Below are 26,287 nucleotides of genomic sequence, written 5' to 3' on the forward strand. Positions count from 1 at the left end.
AATGTATAATGTATTTAATATTGTGCATTACACTTCAATTTGATGATCTTCATGGAAAAAAAGAACATTCACCCAATATTGCATGTACCTAAAATAATGATGATTAAAGCAAATGGTGAGTGTTTCTTCATGTCCAGAACATAAACCTTAACTCCCTTTGTTTAGACATGACACAATTTTCAATGCGTTGTAAAAAAAAAAAAAAAAAAAAAAGAATATATATATATATATATATATATATATATATATATATATATATATATATATATATATATATATATATTCAAGACACATTTTAGATGTTTAGCCTACAGTACTTATGTAACGATTAAATTTGTAAAGTTTTATAATTGTAGTATTGTTTTGGAAATAAAAAAAAACACAGATTATCTGTGTGATAGGTGCATAAAATTAATGTTAGCCTATTGAAAACAATACTTAACAACCCTACATTAGAAAAGTGCGAAAACTGACGGACAGCGTTTGTCACTTACCGCTCGCCATTGTAAACCCGGATGTAAACAGGAAGTTGGAATTCCTTAAGTAAGTAAGTAAAAACAAGACATACTTTGAGTAATTTAGGGTTAGGCACACGCGTATAATTTATTGTCAGTATAATCATAAAACGAAGCGGGCATAATTATATCATAGGTTAGTGTTGCATGGAAAAGTGGTCATTTTACTTTGAAAATAGGGAAAGGAAGTGAACTTCGCGACCGGTGTGACATCTTTAGGCGAGTTTGGAAGTTGTTTAACAAATTAGCCTGACTTCGTATTGTCAAGATTCGACTCCATGTGCTGAACTATTTACCAAAAATGTCCTCCTTGGGTGGAATTAAGATACCGAGCCGTCTCCCGTTGCTTCTGACCCACGAACGGGTGCTCCTTCCTGGCTCCACAGTCCGTTTCACCGTAGATAGCCCTCGGAACATGCACCTGATCAAGCATCGTCTGCTCAAGGGGACTTCGCTGAAAAGCACCATTATTGGAGTTATTCCCAACACCAGGGACCCCGAGAAGGATAGCGATGATCTCCCAACTTTGCACAAGTAAAGTTGATTACCATATTAGCTCTGTGTGTTAGTGGCGTTGGATTAAGTGGAAACGTGAGTGGTCACTCTCGCAAGTAGTAGCAAATCAAAGTAAATTGCCACCATGCCATTCCTGTGCTGTATTGCTTGATTGACAGGCGTTCACTTCGCATCGTAAGAGTTGCTGCTGTCGTTTGCGTTACAGCCACAACAATGTGATCAACATGTATCTCTGTGAAGTCATAATGTCATCAATCATAAGGTCTACAGTTCAAAACTTTTGCTTACAAATCACTACTATCCTGACGTGCACGTTTAACATTGTGACTTGGGTCTGGCTCAATATTTTGATATCCTCTCTTCATTTCTCACACAAGTTTGGAGGAATTTCGACCCATTGCTCGAGAAAACTGGAACTGTATAACTGAAGCATGCTTGGAGGCCGCCTTTCTCGCACACATGCCTTTTCACGGTGTCCATCAATTTTCAGTTAGCTTGAGATCAGCGCTTCATGATGGCCATTTCGACTCCCTAAATCTTTTGGTGACTGGATATTCCCATGGTTTTTGTATGTCTGTTTAATCGTTTGAACACATGAACGTAGTACTAACAGCCTTCTGGAAAACGCAGGAAAAACAAGACATACAGTTCTCTTCCTGAAATCTTGACCGATTTTCTTTTGACTTTCTCGTGATGTTACACAAAGAAGCAGTGTCTGTGCACCCAATTAACCGAAACGTTGTCAATAAACGTATTTAAACCAATCGGAAGCTTTTTAAGACATGAAATGACCTTGAAGGGCATACTGTAGTAATCATACTCAGTCATACTATATGCAAACGCCAGACTTTCAAGACTAATGCAAATTTTGTTGAAAAAAAAAAACATATCTTTGTCATCATCCAGGTATTTAGCAAAGAGAAATGTGTCTTTTTATTTAGTGTCTGTAAACATAGAAAACTACAGTGCATGTCTTTATACCTCATATATCATCCGGGTATTTAGCAAAGAGAAATGTATCTTTTTATTTAGTGTCTGTAAACATAGAAAACTACAGCGCATGTCTTTATACCTCAGACTCTTGAATATGCTTTTATTTAGTTCAGGACATGTTGCTTTCTGTTATGGGGGAATCGAGAGCTGTGTAATTCAACACAGTCAAGCACACAAAGATGGACTTTAACCGGGCACAAGATCACTCTGTTTTTTCCTCTTGTTTTTTTTTTTTTTTTTCTACTAGCCTGAACAATCATTTATCCACTTTCTCTCCTAGTTGTCCTAGTTAAGATCGCATGGGGATGACAAGAACCCCTTGTCTCATCTTTTTATTAACGCTTAACATGTACCAACTTACCTTAATGAGAAGCATGCTGTTTTGGAAAGGGTAATTGAATGGTTTGTGGTTGCTTGTAATGACTTAACTGAATCAATTAAACTGTACTTCAAAAGAAAAATAGACACCAGAGACTGCCGTAGGCTTGAGCTGTTTACTGGACGTGTTGCAAATAAGTCACTGGTCTGAATGTGCATTGAAATCTGGAATTTTAAATTAATGGGATCTCTGGTGATGATCTACTGGTCTACTTCCGGTTTAGTCTATGGACAATTCAAAATGTCTTGTTAATTAATCTTCAAGTTTTTTCAGATGATATCAAAGGTTTAAAAATATTAAACTTTACTCGAGCTTGCAGTCTTTATTGTCTCTCTGCCAACCGTTAACAAGCTCTACATACATGATGCAAATTTGAAATTCAAATGAGCTCCAGACAGATTTGACAAAATAGATTGCATTATACAAAAAGAGGAGTAACTCAACAGGTTTTTTTTTTTTTTTTTTAATAAGCACTATGCTGCTGTTTGCAGTGACTATTAATATTGATTAAAGATTACTTTTGGGTGGAGCCTGACCTGTATGGATGGGGTTCTTGGATCAAATGGCAACTGTGTTATTGGTAGATTCAAGAAAGTAAGAGATCGATATCAGATCTATCGGCCGATGTATGAAATAAGAACCTTTGTGGATGTCACCAGTCTTCATATTGAGTTTGTTAATGCATTTGCCATCCTTGACACTGAGGCTCCTCCCCTGCAGACAAAAGCATATTTGATTATATTTGCTATCACAATATAGAATCACTGATAGAATCACTTCCAACATTTGTGCTGCAAATACAATATCTAAGAATCTGAGCATCACAAAGGTAGACTGATCTGACCTCTGTGTCGGCCGCATGTTAAGGATTTGTTATCTGAAATAATCTTTGTTTGAAAGAGTTCTAAGTCAATGAAGTCAGAGCTGGCTCATTAAAACAGGAGCAATGTCTGAAGAGGGCTTTTTCCTTTTCAATAAGTTATTATTTGTTGTTATTGCTGTCCTCCTTTGACTCATGTCACCTCTGTTTTTGTGGGCAGGATTGGCACAGCTGGGATTGCAGTGCAGGTAGTAGGCAGTAACTGGCCAAAGCCACACTATAGCCTTCTCATCACTGGACTGTGCCGGTTTAGCGTGTCAAGCCTGCTGACGGAACGACCCTTTGTACTCGCTGAGGTGACATCATATTGATTACTTTCTATGGCATTTGCATGTATATATTGCCAAAAATCATAAAATGTCACGCTTGAATTTCTTTCCATTTCGTTGCAGCTTTTGGATCTCTTTTAGGGAGTTCATTTTGGTAGACTAGACAGTTGCTAGTTAGGTGAATAAACTGAATAATTTGATTAGCAAGAGGAAAGTCCTGATTTAACCGGGGCAAGTACTTTTTCCACATGGTAAGGTACCTTTGAATATATATTTTTTTTTTCACAAATCATCATTTAAAACATCAATTTTATGTTTCCTTCCTCTGGTTTTGTTGTTTTGTTGGTCTAAACTACTTAAGTAAGGAAACTGCATCAAAATAATAATTTTAGTAGGGGGAAAACACTTTTTAATAGCAGTATATGTTCATCGATCCATCCATCTTCTATAGCCTCTTATCTATCTTATTTCAAATGTGCAGGTGGAGCAGTTAGATAAACTGGAACAATACACCACCTCGACAGAGGATGTCTCAGCAGAAGATGCAGCGCTGCAGGAATTGTCCCAAATTTTTTACCAGACAGCCCTTCAGGTGTGTTGTTTTTCCTACGTTGCTTTTAATCGCATAGCTTTATGCATTGTAAAAATAAAAAAAAATATAAAATGAAAAAAACATCTTTAGCTGTAAACTGAGCAGTGCCCTTTAATTGTTAATATTTACCTTGAACATCTGACTATCTGGTGGTTCATTTTTGCCAGGTGATCTTAATGTATCAGCATTAGCATCTACTTCAGGGAATATGCGTCAGGGAGTATGAGATACATATGAGGTGTATGTTTCTGCGAGATAAATCTTCGTGAGTGTTTTATTTTTTTCATTGTGGTAATTTTTTGCTGCATTGTTGGGGGATTGTGTTTTATGATGAATTTCAATTGGATTATAAAAAAGGGCAACAAATCACTAGCTCTATTGTAATTGTTTCTATTCAGACATGTTTCTATTGGATGTTACCCAGCATACTTAGATAATAAGAAAATAAGTTGCACATTTTCCTTAGGAAGCTGGATCAAATTGCAGATTAGGCAATTTAATACATTCTTAAAGACTAAACAAGCATTTTATTGTGAACATTTTAACACAACCTGCTTCCTTCCCTGGCAATGTTTGCATTCAACCACTTGAAGTCAGTTTCTTGGGGACCAACGATCCATCCCCAAATGTATTGGAGTAGAATGTCGTAATGAGCAGGTTCCATAACACAATCACATTGCACATTCCTGTCCTTTGTAAAAACAAATTACACCTTGAGGCCAAACTTCACAGTAGATGTCTTATCCAACCCCCAATATGTTTTTCATTTCAGGGTTTAACTTGTGCATACATTCTGAGAGCACTGAACTTTGCTGTGTGCTATGAAAAGGAGTTAGTTGACATCCATGTGTGGACTGAATTAAAAAAGTGCTGAGCTCTGAGTTTTGATCTATTGTCCCAAAATAATGCAACTACAAGTCAGTCATACTTTGGAGATGTTGGCCTATCCTGGGGGGCCACTTTTTCCAAAGATATTTTAGTCTATGGTCAGAAAGCAGGGCTTAAAGGGATAGTGTGCAAGATTAATACAGTTTTTCATCACGGACAGCAGGAGGTGCTTCAGGTGCTGCATGTACCATTGTCTATACAGTAGCTACAGTATAACAAACATGGCCACCTCCGGAGAAGAGCCACCCCCCCATGTATAATATAATTTAGTGATCGCTAAACCTATGATTCTATTTAAAACATACCATGGTCATTAAGAACACATTCATTTGCAAGTTTTTAAAATTTACAAATGTCTAATTTTTTCCCTTTTAATTAAAAACAATCACAATCTTACACTCTGTCCCTCTAATGCTCAATTCAGATTTTTTTTTTCTTTAAATTTTATGTTTATAAAATCCATTCTCGAATAAATGGCCCAAAACTGTCAGTTTGACCGGGGATGTCCAAATTGAGCACATGGCCATGTTGAAATGGTGTTAAATCAAAGCCAGAATTTTTTCAATCTCTTCAATTTAAGGTGGAAATTTAGGAGGAGAAAGGTGAGGTTTTTGGCTGTGGCATTTTGTGGAGCTTGTTGGATGTGAATTTGAAGCCAAGAGTGGTGGGAGAGAGATGTGCTTCATTTCACTGACAGCAATTTTACACACAACTTAAGTACGTGCAGGTCAGAGGAAAACAATCTGCCCGTTCAGACTGAACTCACTGGACAAAAGACCTGGTATGGATTGGTTTCGCGACCACATACCCAAGTGACCTGGATCACGTTTGAAAAAATTGCCTTTGTGTTGTTTAAGATGCCATTAAAAGATCAGATACAAGTCGCACAGGGGCGATGGGAAAAAAAATAAAATAAAACTCAATTGGGTCACTTCAAACTGCTGTCTGAACATAACCAAAGAAACGTGTGGTTGTACTTGTTGTCCTTCCAAAGAGTTTAATCAAGTATTGGCAAGAATGTTACACAACATCAAGAGCGATCCTCAGTGGAAATGAGGAAAGGAGAGAAAGAGATTCCTTATAATCAAATAATAATCTCTAGATTTTAGGTGGTCAGGTTGTCAGGAATTCAAATGAGATACAGTGGGTATTAAGGTTTTATATTCCACATGGCTGATGGCTCATTACCAGGTCACGTCATGTATTGGATCATATTTATTTAAACATATGTACTTAAGGTCTTTATTCTTATTGTTTGTGTGTGTGTGCACCCATGTTTTTAGTTGTTAGGTATGCTGGACATGTCTGTTCCAGTGGTGGCCAAATTCAGACGTCTTTTGGACAGCCTTCCCAAGGATACGCTGCCTGATGTAGTTGCCTCCATGATCCGCACTTCAAACAAAGAAAAATTGCAGGTAGGGCTGATTTCAACATGAATACCACGTTTGTCTCTTTATTTTCTACAGTACTTTCCATACATGCATACTTACTTATTCATATGATTGACTTGTAAGACATAGATGAGGTTGGTCGGAAAAGACAGGAAAAAAACTGAAGGAGAGCCAGCTGTTCTATGATGATCCTCAAGGTTGACATTCTGCCAATGGTGCTCAATAACGTTTGCAACTGAACTTTGTCATAAAGGTACTGGATGCTATTAGCTTGGAAGAGCGATTTAAGAAAACATTGCCGATGCTGACCAGACAGATAGAAGGACTTAAACTGCTGCAGAAAACCAGGAAAATGATACCTGACCCAGAAAAGAAGGTAAAGAAAAGGAAAAAAAACAATAACATTTATTATCCAGAGCTTAATTCTAAACTCTTGTGCGCTGTCCTGTCAGGTGCTATCTGTGCGCAAAGGTGGGGTGTTTCCAGGCCGCCAGTTCAATCTGAATGAGGATGATGAGGAAGAGGATAGTGATGATACATCCTCCCTGGAGAGGAAGGTCCATGCGGTTAACATGCCTGAGGCGGCTCTCCGAGTTTGCTTAAAAGAGCTCAAAAGGTGAATATGTCATTATAACAACCTCCAAATTATCCCCACGCAGCAATGTGTTTTCACTCATTATGAGTTCAAACATTGGACTGAATACAACTGAACAGATTTTGGAACCCTTGAAGTAATATTTGTCTACAGCGGTCCCGGCTAAGGCCTACTTTTATTCAGTTTGGTCTTGAATGCATAAATAATAGCATATTTCATTATTATATTTTGAGCAAGACATTTAAGTCGTTTAGTCGTATCACAACTCAGATTGAAAATACTCAAAAATCTAATGTAGATTTAGGAAGTAATCACAGTTGATCGCATTTCGTCCATCTATCAGTCTACTTCCTAGTCTACACCACTCATCCTGTTCACAGTTAGAGGGAGCTGGAACCTATCACAAATCAAACATAAGTCACTCAGTGCATTTTGTGCTTCAAGGTTATCCTTGTGCCAGGAATCAGGGTTCGGAGAAAAGTTCTTGTTTACTTGAATTGCATAAACAGAAGTTTCTGCTGTTACATTACTCATGCTGCAATTTTCTTACGTTACTTTCAGGGATCTCAACTCATGGGCCAGTGGGGCCACTTGCAGCTCCCACTCGACTCCAAAGTGTTATTGCCTTGGGTGATTTATTTATTTGTAATAAGCTTCCATAGCTTATCCTTATCACGGCTTTCGGTAAAACACAGTCCGTAAATGACACCAAGTGGAAGGAAACAGAATCCTCTCACCCTGTCCCAGTTATATCTATTTTAAATTTGTAGCGAAGAGAATGGGTGGCGACAAAAACAGCCAAATTGAAGAAAAGCAGGCAAGAAAATGTATTTTTTGTTGCGCACTGACAAATACCAGAGCAACACGTAATAATCTTATTAGGGCTACTTTCTATCGCAGTTGTACACTATTTAGTAAACTCAAGCAAGTAGGGATTTGAATGTTATTGAAAAATTAGTAGTTAACAGAAAGTGAAAGGTGAGGATGGGTGGACACTGATACCAGGTTTCCGTGTCAGTGCTAGTATCACCAAGCCAATGCTAGTATCACCTGGAAAATGTACATTTTCTTGCAGTTTTAAGAAAGAAAATGGTGAGTTAGGATATATTGTAAGGATATATGGGTCTTTTTTTGGGGGGGGGGGTTCATGTGTAGATTGGTATCGGTCACTGGAATTAGTCGGAAAATGTGGTATTGAATCTCCCTATTGAAGAGCTGGTCCATGACAGTAGACTTGGATCATGCAACAAGGTTTGCCCTCATCCATATTGACTAAATTAATCTAATCAAGACGACTTTCAAAACACTTGTTTGTGGGTCGTAAGAGTGGACTTTTTTTAAAGGCAGAAACATCTGATGACTGACCAGATAATGTGTGTCACTAAGATTTAACTAATAAAATTACCAACATTTTATTAGTACCTCCTTACTCTAAAACTTGATTTTGTCACTAATGAGTGAATTAAAATAAATAAAGAAATGAATAAAAAGTTTACAATTTTCATCTTTATATAGATTGAAGAAGATGCCACAATCGATGCCTGAATATGCCCTCACTCGAAACTACTTGGAATTGATGGTAGAGCTTCCATGGAGCAAAAGCACCAGAGGTAAATCAGCTTTTTCTCATTGCGTTGTCATTCCTTGCTTGTCAAAATAAAATGTAGTGAGATCAGGTTTAAAGCGAGCAGTGTTCGAAGGCTCGAGGGGACGCCTGTGAGTTAGAACAATTTTGTGAAGGCTCGTTTAAATTTCTCCTTTATTTGTATTTTTTTTTTTTTTTTTTTTTTTTGCCACTTGCCAACCCTTATGTATTAGGGCCCGACCAGTTCATGAGGCAGCCAATTAAACCCCTTTTCAAAACAATCATAGTTTTCTGGAGTTTTGTTGATTAAACACCATTGCAGTCTGTCTTCTTTTTTAAGTCTTGTCAAGAAGTACTGGGTAATAAAAAAACTATTTTATATTAACATAATGATATACAATGATATTTGTTTTCTTCTATTTTTTATATATTTTATATATATTTTTTCTTATATTTAAAAAAAAAAAAGATATATATAATATATATATATATATATATATATATATATATATATATAAATACACACACACGCACACACAACACTGTTGCTGCTGATCCTTTCTCACATAATTTTTAAAAGACATCACAGGCTTGTATCAGATAAGAGATGAATCCGGTACTGCTGCTAAATTAAATGATCAAAGATAAACAGAGACATGATATTTTTGTACCAATGTGGATATCTATCTAAATAAAGGGCAAACATTTAAGTATTAAAATTAAAACATTAAAATAAAATTAAACTTAAAAATATTTTTCAAAATGCACAGTTTGAGGTTCCTGGTAACGTTAACTGTAAATGTATCAGACTACATTTGTACAGGAACTCCTGTCAAGCTTGAAAATGAATAATTGAGGAATGTCTTTCCCTTAGGTCATACATAAGATCCAGCTGTAAATACGTAGGAATAAAACCTGATCCCGTCTCGTATTCATCTTTTGATGTCGAACCCAAATGTTTTCAGTCTACAGCTGAACTGGAATAGTCCTGACTATTCCAATGTTTTGAAGGGTGTCTGTGTATGGAAGAAATGGAATGAAATGAAATACTAATGTTCATCCCAAACGAGTTAGTATGTTGTGTAGAACGTAAAATAAAACAATGTTCAAACTGATTCACTTTTCTGGAATTTTATTTATTTATTAGTAAATAATTATTGAAATTTTATGGCTGCGACACGTTACAAAAAAGGTAGGACAGGATTGTTTACTCAGGATGCACCGAATTTTCGGCTACTGACGTTTTCCGTCCAAAAAAATGCATTTTCGGTTTTCGGCCAAAAGTTAATCCAAACCGAAAAAGTATTTCCTGAGAAAAGGGGTTACGATGCAAAAACCACTGCCAGCGAGTGTCTGAATTTCACACGCTCAATAGAGAAGGAAAAGGGCGTCGTTTGGTAGGCAACTGCTGTAAAGCATTTCAGCAGGTCGAGAAAAGAGTACTTCCCGGCTTCCACCCCCCCACCGTGACGAACGCAAAACTCAAGACTTTCCTGAGTAACTCTGCATGACTTACCGTAAAAGCTAATAAAAACATATCCTTTATTTTACCAGCGAGAGATCCCTGTTACCTTGCAAGCAGCAGGCACCCCTTGGTGATTCTCCTTTCTTCCAAATCATAGTTAGGACAAACATGCTCTGGAAATGAAATTATTGAAGAGGACTAGATTCGGGCATGCGCCTTACGGCTTAGCTTGCATGGACCCTAAGTAGATAGCAGTATGCAGTGAGTTTGATGAGATGACCGCAGTTGCTCTCATTCTCAGATGCAACGCTGAGACTCCTAAACCGGACTCCCTCCATGCTCCGGGCCTAGAACTTCTGTCCGTAAAGGTTATGAACAGAATCAGCGACAAAGGGCGGCCTTTGGCGCTGTCCAACCCTCACAACGAGGGTACAATTACATTGTTAATTTGAATGTGCAAAAATCTCTGTATATTGATTGATGAAGTATTTCTTGAAAGACAAAAAAAAGTTGTATTGCGGAAACTGTCTGCAACGGCTGAAGCATAAAGCTATCTTGGGGACAGTGGTACAAGGCAGAGCAGCACATGAGAGCCAACCAGCAACCCTATTCATTTGCGCCAGTGGAAGAGAGAGGCAGAGGTTGGTGCAGGAGGAGGTGCGAGCTTCAGTCGAAGAAGAGTGAACCAATAAGGCAGTGGCCATGCGGAAGCAGGGTCCCTGGATGAAGTGGGAGCAGGCGATGGAGCAAAGCGTCACCTGGAAGGATTTGAGGCAGTGGAATCCCCAGAGGATAGAGTTCTTGATCCAGGGGGTCTATGATGTCCTCCCAAGCCCATCCAACCTCCACACATATGGCAAACTAGAAACACCTGGAACACATCCTGAACAGCTGCTCCAAGGCGCTGAGCGAGAGCCGGCGCCGACGGAGACATGACCAGGTTCTCAAATCCATCACTGGGGCAATCAGCAAGGGCAGCAGACATATCCAAGCTACAGCTAAGGCCATCTGCTTTGTCAGCGAAGGACAGAAACCAGAGAAAACATCAAGCAACTGCTCTGCAAGTTTTCTCTCCACGGCCTGAGACTAGGGGATGACAGTTGACCTGGAGAGGCAGCTGAAGATTCCACCACATGTCACCCAGTCCAAATTGAGACCTGACATCATCTTGGTCTCAGAAGCCACAAAGTAACTCATCTTGCTAGAGCTGACTGTTCCCTGGGAAGAGAGGATGGCCGAGGCCCAGGAAAGAAAGGTGGAGACGTACCGGGAGATGGTGGAGGACTGTCGGAGAAACGGGTGGAAAACCAGGTGCATGCCAGTGGAGGTAGGCTGTTGAGGGTTTGCCAGCTACTCCCTGAGCAAAGCCTATGGAACACTAGGCATAATGGATGAGAACTGTAGAAGAGCCATAGGTAACAATGTGGAGGCGGTAGAAAAAGCCTCCAGGTGGGTGTAGCGGGACACGTGGACACAGGCCGAGATTTGATCTCCTCGGTCGGGTCGCCTAGAGGAGGGTGTCTGTTGCAAGACCCGAAACACTCGATGATCATAGTGTACAACACTGATGATGTATCCAAGTCTGTGCATTAGATGTATTGTTAACTCTGTGTCATCCTTCTCTACAACTTCACATGCCTCAGACTGCTTGGATATCCGAGCTGCCCGTAAATTGTTGGATAATGACCACTATGCAATGGACAAGCTGAAGAGACGAGTGCTGGAGTATCTGGCTGTTAGACAGCTTAAAGCTTCACTGAAGGTCAGATGACGTCATTACATATATGTCTGTTAAGACAATAAAATCTGACATACTTTGGATTTGCCATCAGGGCCCGATCCTGTGCTTTGTTGGACCCCCAGGGGTCGGTAAGACCAGTGTGGGGCGCTCCATTGCCAAGACTCTGGGCAGAGAATTCCACCGCATCGCTCTTGGGGGTGTTTGTGACCAGTCGGACATCCGAGGACACAGGTAAAGTGGATCTCAGCTATTTGAAGTTGCTAGGGACTGCAAAACTTGAATTTCAATTCATTTGATGTTTTCTTAAAAAGATTATATATATTATTAATATTATTTTAAACCAGTGGTTGAAAATGTGACCGCGAGCCACTTTTCAGAACATCCTCCAAGGCCATTCTAAAATGCAGGCCAACTGGGACCGTGTCCTCACTCTCATCTGATTGGCTGGAAGATCTAGGCGCTTCCGAAGTGATGTGGCATGGCTCCAAGTGCATCAAAGTGCCTGAAAAAAAAAAAAAAAACAATCCCAATTCTTAGTTTATTGCAGTTACTCTTCCCATGTTTTCCATGATGAAGTGAAAGCAGTGAACATGTAAAAACTCAATCGTTAGCTTATAAGTGGCTGATATGACTGGCAATATTTTTGCTCTTGGATCTTTTTGAACTGCAATATTTTTATTCTTTTTACCCTTATTACAACAAATGTGGAGGAATGCTGCTACGGTTCAGTATGGTGGCACCACAAGACTGTGAAGTATTATTTGTGGCTGGATTTGACACGAATAATTGCCTGGGGGCTACATTTGGTTTCTTCATGTGCTTCTTTTCAATAATCACATTGGCACCTTGTGAGGTGTCACACACACACACACACACACACACACACACACATACCCACGCACACACACATTACTGTGCGATCTAATACCAAATGACCAGGGGTTTGAAACATCTTTCGAGGTAAACAAAACGCCCTTTGAAGTTAAATTAGATACAATTCTTGTTAGATGAAACTATAGTTTGAGACAAGATAAAAAGGTCGATTGTGGACAAATGTCTTTGTCATATGTTGGGCAATAGAGTTCGAATCAGCAGTTAACAAGTGAATGTAATCATTTGTTTTCGCATCTATTATTGCAGCCGGGATTTGTTTTTGTCCCTGTTGTAAAACAAAGTTGTTTATTTCATTATTACCTTATGCCGTTCCTCAGTTAGTCGCCGAATGCATCTTATTAAAAAGTCAGATGATCAACGAGTAGCTATTCTGGTTTTCATAAGAATATAATTGATCCATAAATAATGAAACCACTTAAATGACTGGCACTTAAACTCCAGCCTTCATGTTTCTTCATGTCTTTCTTTGTAATAATAATAATATTAATATCTAATAAATTCTGCCTCCAGACGTACCTATGTAGGCAGCATGCCAGGCCGCATCATCAACGGTTTGAAGACGGTGGGCGTAAATAATCCAGTTTTTCTTCTGGATGAAGTGGACAAGCTGGGGAAGAGCCTGCAAGGAGATCCTGCAGCTGCACTACTAGAGGTCGGCGCCTCTCACTGCATGTGTGTTTGTGTCGGAATGACTTCAGATATAGATGAGTGTAATCACCCTGTCAAAGCAGTGGTCGCATGATCGCAAAACACATCTATTGCCAAACGTGCAAGACACCTCTTCCACGCAAAGGAATGTGCAGTGAAGGGAGAGTGTTTCAATTTTGTTTTCTCAACATGGCGAGGTCTCTCCAGACAACATACAAGATCAAACAGAATGATTCTTCTTCCCCTGAAATGCTTAATAAGCAGTGTTTTATTTCTTTTTCGCATAACATCAACTGACACTTCCCGTTGCTCCCTTAGGTGCTCGACCCGGAGCAGAACCACAGCTTCACAGACCACTATCTCAACGTGGCTTTTGATCTCTCTCAAGTGCTCTTCATTGCCACAGCCAACACCACTGCGACCATCCCCCCTGCCTTGCTGGACAGAATGGAGGTGCTGCAGGTTCCTGGTGAGTTTAGCTCCATAAGCATTCTGGAAAGAGGTCATAATTTAGCTGGCTCAGAGCGAATATTAAGAAGAGTGCATATGACATCCTGTTGAAACCTCCTATGTCACAATTTTTATTTTATTTTACTTTTTTTTTACAAATTATACGAAGGCTAAGTCCATACACGTTAGTGTTATTTTTACAAATGTTTGACTAATCTAAAGCGTTAAATGGTTTGCGCTCCTTGCTGATGTAATGTTAAAGGGAAAGTTTTGCCGTAATATGATTTACTCAGCCCCATTAGTCCAAACATGACATTCTAATTACTGTACTACTGTGTTTGTGGAATTTTAAGTAGGTCGCAAAATGTAACTTTTTTTTAATCACGGGGAAGCCATTTTGCCTCCTGGTGTGAATAAAAATGTCATCACAGTTGCTCAGTTGTCTCTGCTTTTACCTGAGCCCTGAGCAGCTTCACTCAGGAGGAAATGACCAAATGGTTATCATTTGCGATTAAAAAAAAAAAAAAATGGTGGATTTTGTTGCTTAATTCAGGATATTAATCAGAATAGTAGCAAAGAACATATTATTTTAAAGAACGGTTTCGGGTTGGTGGTACTATACAAAAGTTAGTTGTGTGCGATACACACATTTTTTGCTGTATTTGCTTCCTGCTGAAGTGCATTTGCAATATAATGATTAGAGTAGTTAGAAAGGCTTATTGACATTGTTCTGAATAACTGACCACGTGTCTACGGTTGTTTTAGGCTACACGCAGGAGGAAAAGGTGGAGATAAGTCACCGGCACCTGATCCCTAACCAAATGGAGCAACACGGGTTATCATCCAAACAGCTGCATATACCTCCAGACACCACCAAGGATATTATCAACAGGTGCACAGAAGTCTATAGAAAAAAAAAAAACTCTTCAAATTACATAATGTTTGAAAGAGCATGAATGTGAAGATAAATGCCGGTGCCTGTGCGAGGAGGCCTCTCTCACAATTCCAGCTCATAATAACGTACATCTGTGGCTAATTCACAACGCCACTACTTGTTAAAGGAAGGAAGCTGTCATTAAGTTGTCAAGTGTTTTAGTGACTTGATTCGCCACAGCACTGCAACATTTTGATTGGGGAGAACATCCTTCCCCTACTCACGAAACATGTGTATGGCAGATTTGCTTTTTAGAAAGTGTACAAATTAGAAGGTGGTCTGGCTGGTCCGTTATTATTCTTTATTACTGGGATGGATTTTAAAGGGGCCCGACCATGAAAAGCCAACTTTTTGGAGCTCTTCAACCATGCTGGAATGTTGATTTCTCACCCGAAACACCACCAAAATGTGTTTTTCCCTGATGCATTTCGAAGCATTCCTTGCTGAAAAACTCCTGACGACAGAAGGAAGTCGTACCTCCCTTGCACCGCTGACCTCATCCAAGTCTTGAAGTTTCATTTTAGTTCCGGATTTGAGGAGGAGAGGTTTTGATTCGGTCAAGTTAACAGCATCGCTTTTCTATCAGTTACAGTGTTTCAACTGTAGAAAAAGATGAGGTGGCGAAAATGTGAGCGAGGGAGCGCACAGACGGACATTCAATATCAGTCACCCGCCGGCGGACTCTTGGTATGAAAACTGGGTTCCCACGCGGAATGATTTGACAGGGGGAATGTGTGTCAGTGAGTGCAATATATCGGTAATCGGTAATGCATTTTAATTTCAGTAAAATGCCTGTTTTTGGCTCCTCCCTTCACTTGGTGACCCATAACAACAAGACACCATAATAATAAGAAATGAAATCATGAATGTCCTAAATGTAATGTGCAGTACATGCATATATTTGATTGTGAAAAGTGATACCATGATCTAGGTCTTTTAAGGACATAATATGCTCTCTGGACACCTGAACAGCATTCTAAGAACTTTATTTCTTGCAAGAGCAAGTGGATTTTGCACAGAAAATGCAAAAAAAAAAGGCTGTGCTCCGCCCAAGATTATTGAAAACAAAAAATCCAATTATTTTCTTGGAAAAGGAACGTTGAAATAAACATTCAGGTTCCCTGAATAGCTCAGCCCTTCACAATAAGAATGGGATGAGGTTCACCTTGTTGTGAACAACTGTGTGAGAAAATGGTCTAACAGTTTAAGGGCAATTTTCCTCAACATACCATTGTGAGGGATTTACGGTCTATAATATTGAAAGGTTCCGAGAATCTGCAGAAACGGTTGCATATAAGCGGCAAGCAAAGAATGCTTGTGATCTTCGATCCCTCATATGGTACTGCATCAAAAACCGGACCGTTCTGGAGCCAGCATCTGGGATGTTGCGAGGGTATGTTAATGTCAATGGCATGAGTAACTTAGTCAACTGGGAAGAAAGCATTTATGCTTAAAGTTACATTTAAGTTTTGGAGAAAGGTGCTGCCATCCGAGCAATGTCTTTTTCATGGCCTCGCCTGATTATTTCTGCAAGATGAAGGCAAACCAGAGAGTGAGTGCAGGTACTACAATGACCTGCCTGCAATTTGGACCTGTTTAGAAAGTGTGTCGCATTATGAAGCATAAAATACAACAGCGAAAGCCCTGGATTGTTGGGGAAGGCTTCTTTATGTAAGATCACCTTGGATCTGCAAGAAATTGTTTTGAAGTTTCAAGATCACCTATTGAAGCCACTTCACTCTTTTTTTTTTTTTTTATGTGACTTTTTTTTTTTTTTAGTCCTCAAGAAAGTGCTTAATGGTCTTGTTTGTATTGCCTGCATTGCAACAGGTACACCCGTGAGGCTGGTGTGCGCTCCCTGGAGAGGAAGATTGGAGCCATCTGTCGAGCTGTTGCTGTGAAGATCGCTGAATCCCAGGAAGATTCTAAGATTAAAGAGTTGCCTCCTGAGAGTCACGCAGAGCAGGGGGGTAAGATTGTGAAGATTACACAAGCAAGAATGCTTTTATGACAAAGGACAGAACATCGGGAAATATGCCAATATTATTTGGCAATCAAAAACATTGGAACTTGCCCACATCATGAAACAAATCATTTTCAGGAATTGTAGTTTTGTGAAATGAGGGACGAAGCAGGAATGCTCGGTCCTTCAGCCTTAGAGCGAATATTAAATGTAAGAGCAGATGACGTTCCACAGCAAGTTATTCTGCATATTTCATCATAACACAAAACAGCACAAAGTCCTAAAGACGGCGGGCCACACAGCACCTTCACCAAGAACGTGTTCATGGCTGTACTGGTGCGTTGACAATAGTGTGCCAATTTTAGAAGCGCTCCTGCTGCATTCAAGAGATTTGAAGCAGCAGATTAAAAATGTATTTGTATAATTTGATTCAAACACAGTTCAAGTTTTCTGTAAGCAGGAGCATTTGAAACCTTTGAAACTTCAACAGTTTAAAAGAACGATTTGGAATGTAAAGGTCGAGGAAAATAGTATTTTAATTTTAAATAAAGATTTGTAACCTAACCCGTTGTCCAAATGAAAACAAAACAAGGCGAACTCTTTCTTCAGATCTCCCACAGGTTTTACTGCATCTCACGTGACAATCCCAAAAGACTACACTACCATTGCCAACATATACAAGACAGTGTCGCATACTAGGGCTGCAAATAAAAAAGACTAAGTCAGGTAAATCTACTTAGTTTCCAAAACAGTTTGACTAAAAATATATATATTTTTAGATTTTAGATTTAATATAATATATGCTGCAATAGTGGCAAGAGAGAAAGTCTCCTCCAAAAGAATGGGACAGGGGATCTCACAAGTTTGGGATCATTTCCAATTTAAAAAAAAAAAAAAGTGATAATAATAATGTTCAGTTATTGCAAAGTGTAAATTGCATACCACAGCAGTACTTGAGGAAAAGAAAACCTTGCATGCAAAGACCATCTTGTCATACGGATATGCTTGTCTTGGTGCACCATCTAGTGGCCAAATGGTTGATGCTTTTTGTTTGCTCAAAAACACTTATTGATTCAGTAACTAGTGAACTTTCAATAAAGCCAATATTAAAATACGGAGCTTCCCAAAATAAAAGTATAAGGACTGCATCGTTAGGGCCGAGAACATAACTTGTCGCTACAAACAATATATAGCGGCTCCGTTTTACGCGTTCAAATGTGCACTGCAGTGCCATGCAAATATTTACTGTAGTTACCACTTTCCTACGGTGTTAGTGTAGGTTAGCGATAAATTCCCATGCTTTACAAGAGATTTGGCCACTTGTATGCTACAGCTGCCTGTTTATACGCCTCAATCGCCCCTCCAATAAACTTTGTCTCCTTATCGTAGCCAACAGCAACATGCTGAGAAGGGACTACAGAAGACCAAACTGTTTTCATGTTGGTTTTCAGCGTTGTTTCATTCCAACCGATGCAGTTTTACTTCTTTACAAATTGATGTGCGTTGGTGGTCTGTCTTTAATGCCCGTTGGATTGACTGCTAAGCAGTCCAGGATGCCAGTGGCCACTTGGCCAAAGTCATTTGAGGTCGACTTCAGGTAATGATTTAATAAGCTCAAACAAGTCCAAAATGGATGATTTGATGTGTGCATACATTCAGAAACATTGTACACCCTCCTTCCTCCTTCAACATTTAACACTTTTTCTGGATTTTATTCTCCATGCTTCGCATGTTCCAAATCTGCAAAAATTGAATTCAAGTGTTGCGTTTGGGCCTTTTTCCAATTTTTGTTTGGCTTGTTGGTAGAGCTGAAACATGAACTTTGTCTTCGTTTTCAGCTTTTAAGCAGTTTTGACTGAATAGAATGTTGTTGGGCTACCTTATAGCTTTTAAGAAGTTTATATCAGTTCATTACATTTCCTTTGGGACATCAGATTTCTAGTATAGTAAACCAGGGAAGATCATCATTATTAGGGAGCAACATTATTACGGCATTGCTTTTTTGCAAGATAATCATACTTGACTACAATAGATTTTGTTGATTTGCGTTGAGATTCCCATGGGCCAGAAAATGCTTCTCAGATGTGCTCTGCGAATGCTGTAAACATTCTGTCTGCCATAAGTTAAATGAAATAATACAAGCCAATTCCTTGGGCTTGTTAAAATCATGATCATGTACAGTAAACTGCTTGCCAAAGTGAGATAGCTTCAGGCACGATGTACCTCTTTCAAACATCTGTTGTTTTTAATTGGGTTCCTTTCCAAGGACTGTTTTGATTCTTGCCCATTGCCAAAACGTTGAATTTCTCTCCCAAGGGTGCATGGGACAGTACTTTTGTGGCCCATTGGCGCAACATAGAGCGCTTATAATCATTCTCTGGCTTCTAACTTATCTGTGTTGAATTACTTAACATCATGTTGCCAGTCTGCAGTTGGCTGGCAACCAGTCCAGGATGTCCCCCGCCGACTGCCCGTAGACTGTTGCAATAGACGCCGGCAAGCCTGCTGGCTCACCCTGGTGAGGATAAGCAGCTATAGACAAAGATGAATGCATGGATGGCTCATGTTGGCAGTGCCTCTGATCAAGTGACCTATAAAGCAAACGTTTTGCAATGTTTTTTGTTTTTTATTTTTTTGGCTGCCAATTTGACATTTACAAGTTGGCAAAGTGGCAGTTGTGCACTAAAGTATGTATTTTTGGCGATCAAGCCAAAGATAGGCCTGCCGAGGTTTACAAATTGCAAGAGCGAGTGAACATTATGTCCTGACAACTTGCAGAGCCGTCGAATGATGTGGGCCGCAGATATAAGGGCACATGATGATCTGGATAACTGAGGGGAAGAAGAATGATTTCAGCGTCTCGGCCTGGCCTTCGTATGGCACTTTCACCCGGCAAATCCAGAAGTTTTTTTTTTTTTTTTTCACAATAGGGCTGACACTATTGAATCTTTTTCAAATCAAATAACCTATCGATCAAGGATCCTTTTTTTTTTTTTGATCGTGAGTTGACGTGAGTGGCTATAATTACGTACTCATGTATTATTTATTATTACTCATGTATTATCTATGCTACATATTATTTTTAGACACCCCCTCTGAAATATCTTTTCAGTCAAGTACCTCTTAACCAGTGTAAAGCATTTTTGGTTAACAAAAAAAAAAAAAGGCATGCCATCAGTGCCTGATTTATTAAAATTTAGAACCTTTCAAACTTCATTTGTATTGGTGCACAAAAGAATAATCAACAAAGTGTCCTCTTTTGGATCACGGAAGAGATCTGTTATCAAAAAGAAATAGCTTAATTAATAAATATTGTCTACGAAGAATAACCAACATAAAGTGCCATACCTGTTCTAAAAAAGAAATAATTATAAATAAATATTTGTCCACAGAAAAATGTTAAATATAAAGCCTCCTCTTTTGGTATGACATTACAAATCTGTGCACAAGAATAAATCATGACTTGAATTATTAATAAATATTTCTCCACAAAAAAATAATCAACATAATGTGACAGACCAGAAATAATTATGAATATTTGTCCACAGAAAAATATTAAACATAAACTGTCCTCTTTTGGCATTACAGTAGAGTTCTTTTCACAAAAATAAACTATTAACTTAAATTTTAATAAATATTTTTCCACAAAAAATAATCAGTGTCAGTGTCATAATCAAGTGTCAGCCCTGCTGTAAAAAAAAAAAAAAAATATATATATATATATATATATATATATATATATATATATATTTGTCTGCAGAAAAATATTAGACAAAGCATCCTCTCATTAACTATAAAAAAATATTTAACCCCAAAAAAAATCAACATAAAGCATCAGACCTTGTAAAAAATGTGTGTATATATATATATATTTATTTTTTTATTTTTTTTTCCCCCCCCCAAAGAAAAATATTCAACTTAAAATGTCCTCTTTTGGGATCATAGTGGAAATCTGTCCACAAAAATAAATTGACTTTACAGGTAACAAGAGGTGGCACATGAGAAGTTGGGTCAAACCATTCTAGTATGGGGGACAATCTGGCTTTTTAAAATAATGAAATTGAATAACCTCTTGAAAATAAAAAATGTTTTATGAACTTTAAAAACTTTTATGAACATATATTTAGTTAAATAATTACTTTTAAGGGATATTTGCATGTCCCCGTAACCCCTGAATTCCTTCAAATACCCCCAAGGTGTACCCGTACCCCCATCAAAGAACCACTGTGCGAGAGATTACCATTTACGGTCAACTAAAACGAACTCACATCTAGTTTACACATACATCACACATGTACTACTGTCCTTCAAGTCTCTTACAGATGGTGCTTCATCAATATACTATGTGTCAACTCGAGAGAGGAGCTTCCCGTTAGCTACTACGAGGTCATTAAATTCCTCTCCACTCTTCTTCTTCATCTTCTTCTTGATGGGCTGACTGGGCAACTTTGGAGCTTGACTGTGCCCTAGTGGTTAAAAATTGAACAAGCAAAACTGAGCCACTATAGATTGCAGTGACCGGTCACGTTCTCAGATAATACAGCCCTCGTGCGTTTGTGGGGGGGGGTTCCTACCTTTTTAGCTCCTAGTACTGTATTTACCAAAAGCCCACTTGCCAATGAATTTGTCAGCGTTTTTTGAGCAAACGTATCGCATCAGCCATTCGCTCACTAGGTGGTGCACCAAGACAAACAATGCAGCCGTATGTCAAGATGGTCTTTGCGTTTTGTTTTTCCCAGAGGTACTGCTGCGGTGCTATTTTTTCGTCTTTGCACATTACGCTGAAACTTATCTGGAATCAAGACTTGGGCGGCCTGGTGCCGATCCAGGTCATTTTTGCAGATGACGCGTCGCCAGACCACAAAGAGCCTTTTACGCTCATTTTGTTGGTTACTAAGAGCCTGCAGTTAACTTAACACGCATGTTGTTGTTGTTTGAAAGGACACTCAGAGCCAAGGTTCAACACCCTCGGGTCGTGAAACAGACGCCTTTAGCACATGACCGACCGCGATGTAACTATTTTGCAATCAGCAGAGAAGGCAGCCCCCCCAGCGATGCCCATCGTGATTGACCACAGGGCCCTAAAAGACATCCTGGGATCCCCGCCCTTCGACACGGAGGTAAGCGCACGCGCAGATGGTTACGATACCGCCGATGCTCTCGCCGTGTCGCGAACGATCCAAAAGCGGCGCTCGACTGGTCCCCAAATGTTGTCGTCTGTCTTAAGTACTTGTTTCCGTGAGTCTTTTAGCTTTTACATCTGCTGTTCATCACATTTTCATTTCCTCGTCACTCCGTGTCACCTCGTTGTCCAAATCCATGACCTCGTTTACGGAGAACGACTTTTGCTCCGCCGAATGCGTCTCGCGCGCATGTGTGTTTAGGTCTCGGAGCGGCTTACTCTGCCCGGCGTGGCCCTGGGCCTGGCCTGGACCCCTCTGGGCGGCGAGATCATGTTCGTGGAGGCCAGTCGGACGGAAGGCGAGGGTCAGCTGACTCTCACGGGTCAGCTGGGTGACGTGATGAAGGAATCTGCGCATCTGTCTATCAGCTGGCTGAGGGCTAATGCTAAACGCTACCAGCTAACCAACAGTGAGTCCGTCGACGCGTTTCAAATCATACCCGCGCCGTACGGAAAATGTATCACGTGAATTTACGTCGGAAACAGTGGCGGGAGGTCCGGATCCTTTAGAGGGGACCGACATCCATCTTCACTTCCCCGCTGGAGCCGTGACCAAGGATGGCCCCTCTGCCGGTGTTACCATAGTAACCTGCCTGGCCTCCCTGTTCAGTGGACGTCCGGTCCGATCGGACGTCGCCATGACCGGGGAGATCACGCTGAGAGGCCTGGTTCTTCCGGTACGCCGCGCGCGCCGCCCCGCCCCGCCCCACCGCCTCTACCTAGTTGTGTTGTGTTTTGGAGTTGTCTTTAGGTCGAAAACCAAAAACGCTTTTTTTTTCCCTTCTTCCTCTTCATTTTCAGCTCAAAATGTATGCATGTTCATGTTTAGGTTTGGCAATTCCAAATGAGGGAATGGATGATGCACAGATTCAATCAGATATTTGGGTGGTCCTCCTCAGGTGGGCGGTATAAAAGACAAGGTGCTGGCGGCCCACAGGGCGGGGGTCAAGCGAGTCATTGTGCCCAAGCGTAACGAGAAGGATCTGGAGGAGCTTCCGGCCAACGTTCGAAACGACTTGGACTTCGTGGCCGCCGCCGACCTGGATCAGGTGCTGAACGGCGCATTTGACGGAGGCTTCCCCGGAACGGGCGGCGTGCACCGACGCCCTCAGCTCGGCAGCAAGTTGTAACATCGCAGAACGTTGGACAGGTTCGGGCCCTCGGCGTGCATCCTCGTCAAAGGCGATAGGCGTGCATGTCGCCCTTTCGTTCATTTTCTATTCGCCTTTTTGTGTTTAGGGTCTGGAGGAGCCGACATTAAGGTGAACTGGCTGTTAGTCGATCACAGAGCCTGTCAACTTCCATCCCCGAGTAAGAACCCAACCCTTGCCGCCTGCAAAAAATCAAGCCGGTGTTTATCTTGCTTTTTAACCTTGTGGCATTATGTTACAAATTATGGAAATTCCTTTGGTATTTTTATGATATCAGGAAAGAATCAATGGAGAGAAAAAACACACTTAGAGAGCTGAAATTTCCAGCAGATGATTAAAACGTACAATTTCAAATGCAACGATTCTGACATTTCTATGCGATTGCAGCTAGACACGTGAGATTCTGTGTACAAAAATAATCGTTGTACAAATTTTGGACCATATAAAACCATTATAATTATCATTTTTGAGATGCATTTTAACAGGATTTATTACATTGACTTTTCTGCCATTTTTGCAACATACCGTTGAGCGGCGCTCAAACTATGTCAGCAAACAGAACATTCTTTGTTGACATGTTTCACTTCAAGGCAGTGGATGGCGTTGGAGACCAGTTAAAGGCTATGCCTTAAAGTATCACCATCACTTTACAGACACCATCTCCAACACCATCAATTTTTTTTGCGGGTGTTAATAAATGTATCCTAAATATGCATGTATAGAACTGATGCCACTGAACAATTTGAGTGGTTGAGGAAAAAATATTCATAAATAACTTTAATTATTACGCCTTTAGAAGCATTTACAACATTAGGGAAAATGCAATGTGTATAGTTTGCAAAGTGTGTGCGCAAGGGTTAAGTTAGGCCGCCAGCTTAGTACAATACAATATTAGCATTCCAACTCAAAGCCACATAGCGGTCAATGATGTAAGTGCCTAAAATTGGGTCTTATTATGGCAGTTGGGGACGTTATGGAAATTGGACTTTTACAACGTTTGTTAAACAAAAATGTTGGATCACTGAAGCACTTGCTCGCCCATCAAATGTGCAACAAGGCTACAAACACAAGGAATTGGTACAAAGATGCAGCAAAAAAAAAATCACAAAAACAAAATGAGTGATAAGTTAAAAGTGAAAACAAATGCCTTTTGGTCCTTTACCGTACTCTCGTCAATTCTTTTGTGCCGCAGCAACTGGCAGCATATTTTGCCTTTGCAACTGTTTTCTTGCCAGGATATTCTTTTCTTGTGTTTTTGTTTTTGCATTGCGTTTAAGCTTGCGTCCATGATGTTTTTGTGATTGCATTTGTTTTTTTCCAGCGTTTTGAAACCTTTTGCTTTTTTTTGTTTGCAACTGTTTTAATCGCTGTGTTTTTAGCACTTTTTTGTGGCAAGTTTGTTTCCATTTCCTTTTAGTAGATGCACATTTTTTGCTGTATTTTCGGAACATGTTTGCATAATTTTCTTGGCAGTTGTTTTTATTGTGTGTGTGTGTTGTTTGTTTTCCTCAATTTTGTGGAGCCTGCAGGTTGCAGCGGGTCTGCCATCATACAGAAGATTTTTGCTAAAACTAGGCGTGTGCCAGAAAAGAAATCGATTTATATAAGAATTTAAAATGTCCTTAAATCGATGTTAAATATTAGAAGTTAACGATCCTTTTCCAGTCGACTTTGCCATGTTGTCACCACGCAGCCCGTTCTGGAAAATCGAGCTAGTGGGGCAGGACACACACGCACACACAAAAAAAACCAATGGAGGAAATTCAAAGGCCCCGTCCTCATCGAAAGCAGTCTTGTTGTGTTTTACAAACTCACGTGGCACACGAAAGCCACACGGCCGCGAATGTGAATGCAACATTTCACTCCGCTTTTAACAAATAGAGTTTGACAGTCTCAGGTCTGGTGATTGTATATGCATTCTTTTCATGCTGAAGCCGTGATACGTTTTTATGTTACCTTCCTACTATATACTGTACATATACATCAACAACAACAGGAATAGCATTCGCCTCACTCTCTCTCTCATGCGCACGTGAATTAAATTCCCTACCTGGGAACAAATATTCATCAAGAACAGAAAGCAAATGTTGCATAATTAACACAACACAAAACATCTGCATGTCCACAAAATAAAATCAAAGAAAATATAATACATACAATGTATGCAATGTAACTCCAAATTAAGTGACAAATACATATTACTCACATATGTGGAAAGAATGAGAATACTGTCTAAATTCTTGTTGTTCTGGCTTGTAAAGCAGACTGAAGTAGTAGCATTCTTAGCACGTCTACAGATTGAAGCAGAAATCATTTTGAACGGAATCATCTTGAATCCAAAAATCGAAAATCGATTCTGAACCAAATTGGAGAGCCCAAAATCAGAATCGATTTGTGAGACAGATAAAGATTCCCACCCTTACTAAACAAGCAACCAAAATGGGAATACTTGTGCAACCACATTATTCTTTGTTTTTACTTACATACTCCAAAAAAAAAAAAGAAATCAAGATTTGAAATGATTTATCTTGGCCCCAGTTTTATATTCTCAAATTCTGGAATTTGTTGTTTGGAAATTCAAACTGAATTGAGATGTGAATATTCCATTTAACCCACAATATATGGAGTTAAAGACCCTTCTGGTAAAGAGAATAAATGCTTGAAAAATCAACACTTCTTTATATTAAAACAAAGTCTTTTAAGATTGTGACTTCTCGGTTAAATGCTGTTTTTAGGTGTGTTTTTTTTTTTCCACAAAACATGTCAGCAAACACCCATTTGCCCCACATAAACCACTTTTCCACAAAAAAAAAAAAAACAGCAACCCGGGCAACCGCTGAACCCAGATCAGTCTTTCTATGGGCCGCCTCCACACCTGACAAATAATTGGAAAGTTCTTCCAAATGTCGAAGTGGAAAAGCAGCTCGACACAGAGCAGCCGTCATATTTGCAGAGGAGCGCCGCTCTTTGTGTTAGTCATGAGCCAGTGACCCCAAAGATCCACCTTAAGCTTTGATCAGGTTTGGGGGCCGTAACGTCACATTTTTGTTTTTTTCGCAGTCATCTGTCTTGATCAGAAACAGAGGGAGAGTTTATATTTCATTTGAAGCCCATTTTGCCAAATGAACTCAGATGTGTGTTCTCCACTACAATGTCAGAGTCGAGAAGGCTTCTCCTCCGCGGCACTGTTCTGTACCACGGATACTAATCAGAAGTGACCGCTAGTCCCAATCACGCCATAACTTTGGCTCGATGA

General features: G+C 39.8%; 1 protein-coding gene across 3 annotated transcripts; it reads left to right on the forward strand.

Annotated features, from left to right (window-relative positions):
• The first annotated feature begins 692 nt into the window (after positions 1-692).
• Positions 693-25,702, forward strand: lonp2 (lon peptidase 2, peroxisomal). Of its 3 annotated transcripts, none has more exons than XM_088417870.1 (18): positions 693-1,049; positions 3,444-3,579; positions 4,034-4,144; positions 6,316-6,447; positions 6,677-6,799; positions 6,876-7,039; positions 8,534-8,628; positions 11,712-11,830; positions 11,901-12,040; positions 13,214-13,355; positions 13,670-13,820; positions 14,567-14,693; positions 16,566-16,705; positions 21,730-21,818; positions 22,083-22,290; positions 22,367-22,557; positions 22,780-23,030; positions 23,120-25,702. In XM_088417870.1, the coding sequence occupies exons 1-17, from the start codon at positions 817-819 to the stop codon at positions 23,008-23,010; spliced, it is 2,532 nt and encodes an 843-aa protein (XP_088273996.1). In that variant the 5' UTR covers positions 693-816; the 3' UTR covers positions 23,011-23,030; positions 23,120-25,702. The 3 variants fall into 3 exon arrangements, with proteins under 3 accessions (XP_088273996.1, XP_088273997.1, XP_088273998.1); XM_088417871.1 differs by having other exon boundaries at positions 21,733-21,818; XM_088417872.1 differs by lacking the exon at positions 693-1,049 and adding an exon at positions 3,676-3,803 and having other exon boundaries at positions 3,486-3,579.
• The last annotated feature ends 585 nt before the right edge of the window (positions 25,703-26,287 follow it).

The sequence above is a fragment of the Hippichthys cyanospilos genome, chromosome 6 (assembly GCF_059441005.1).
Source record: "Hippichthys cyanospilos isolate Australia breed blue-spotted pipefish chromosome 6, RoL_Hcya_1.0, whole genome shotgun sequence".
In the NCBI taxonomy this organism is placed as follows: Eukaryota; Metazoa; Chordata; class Actinopteri; order Syngnathiformes; family Syngnathidae; genus Hippichthys; species Hippichthys cyanospilos.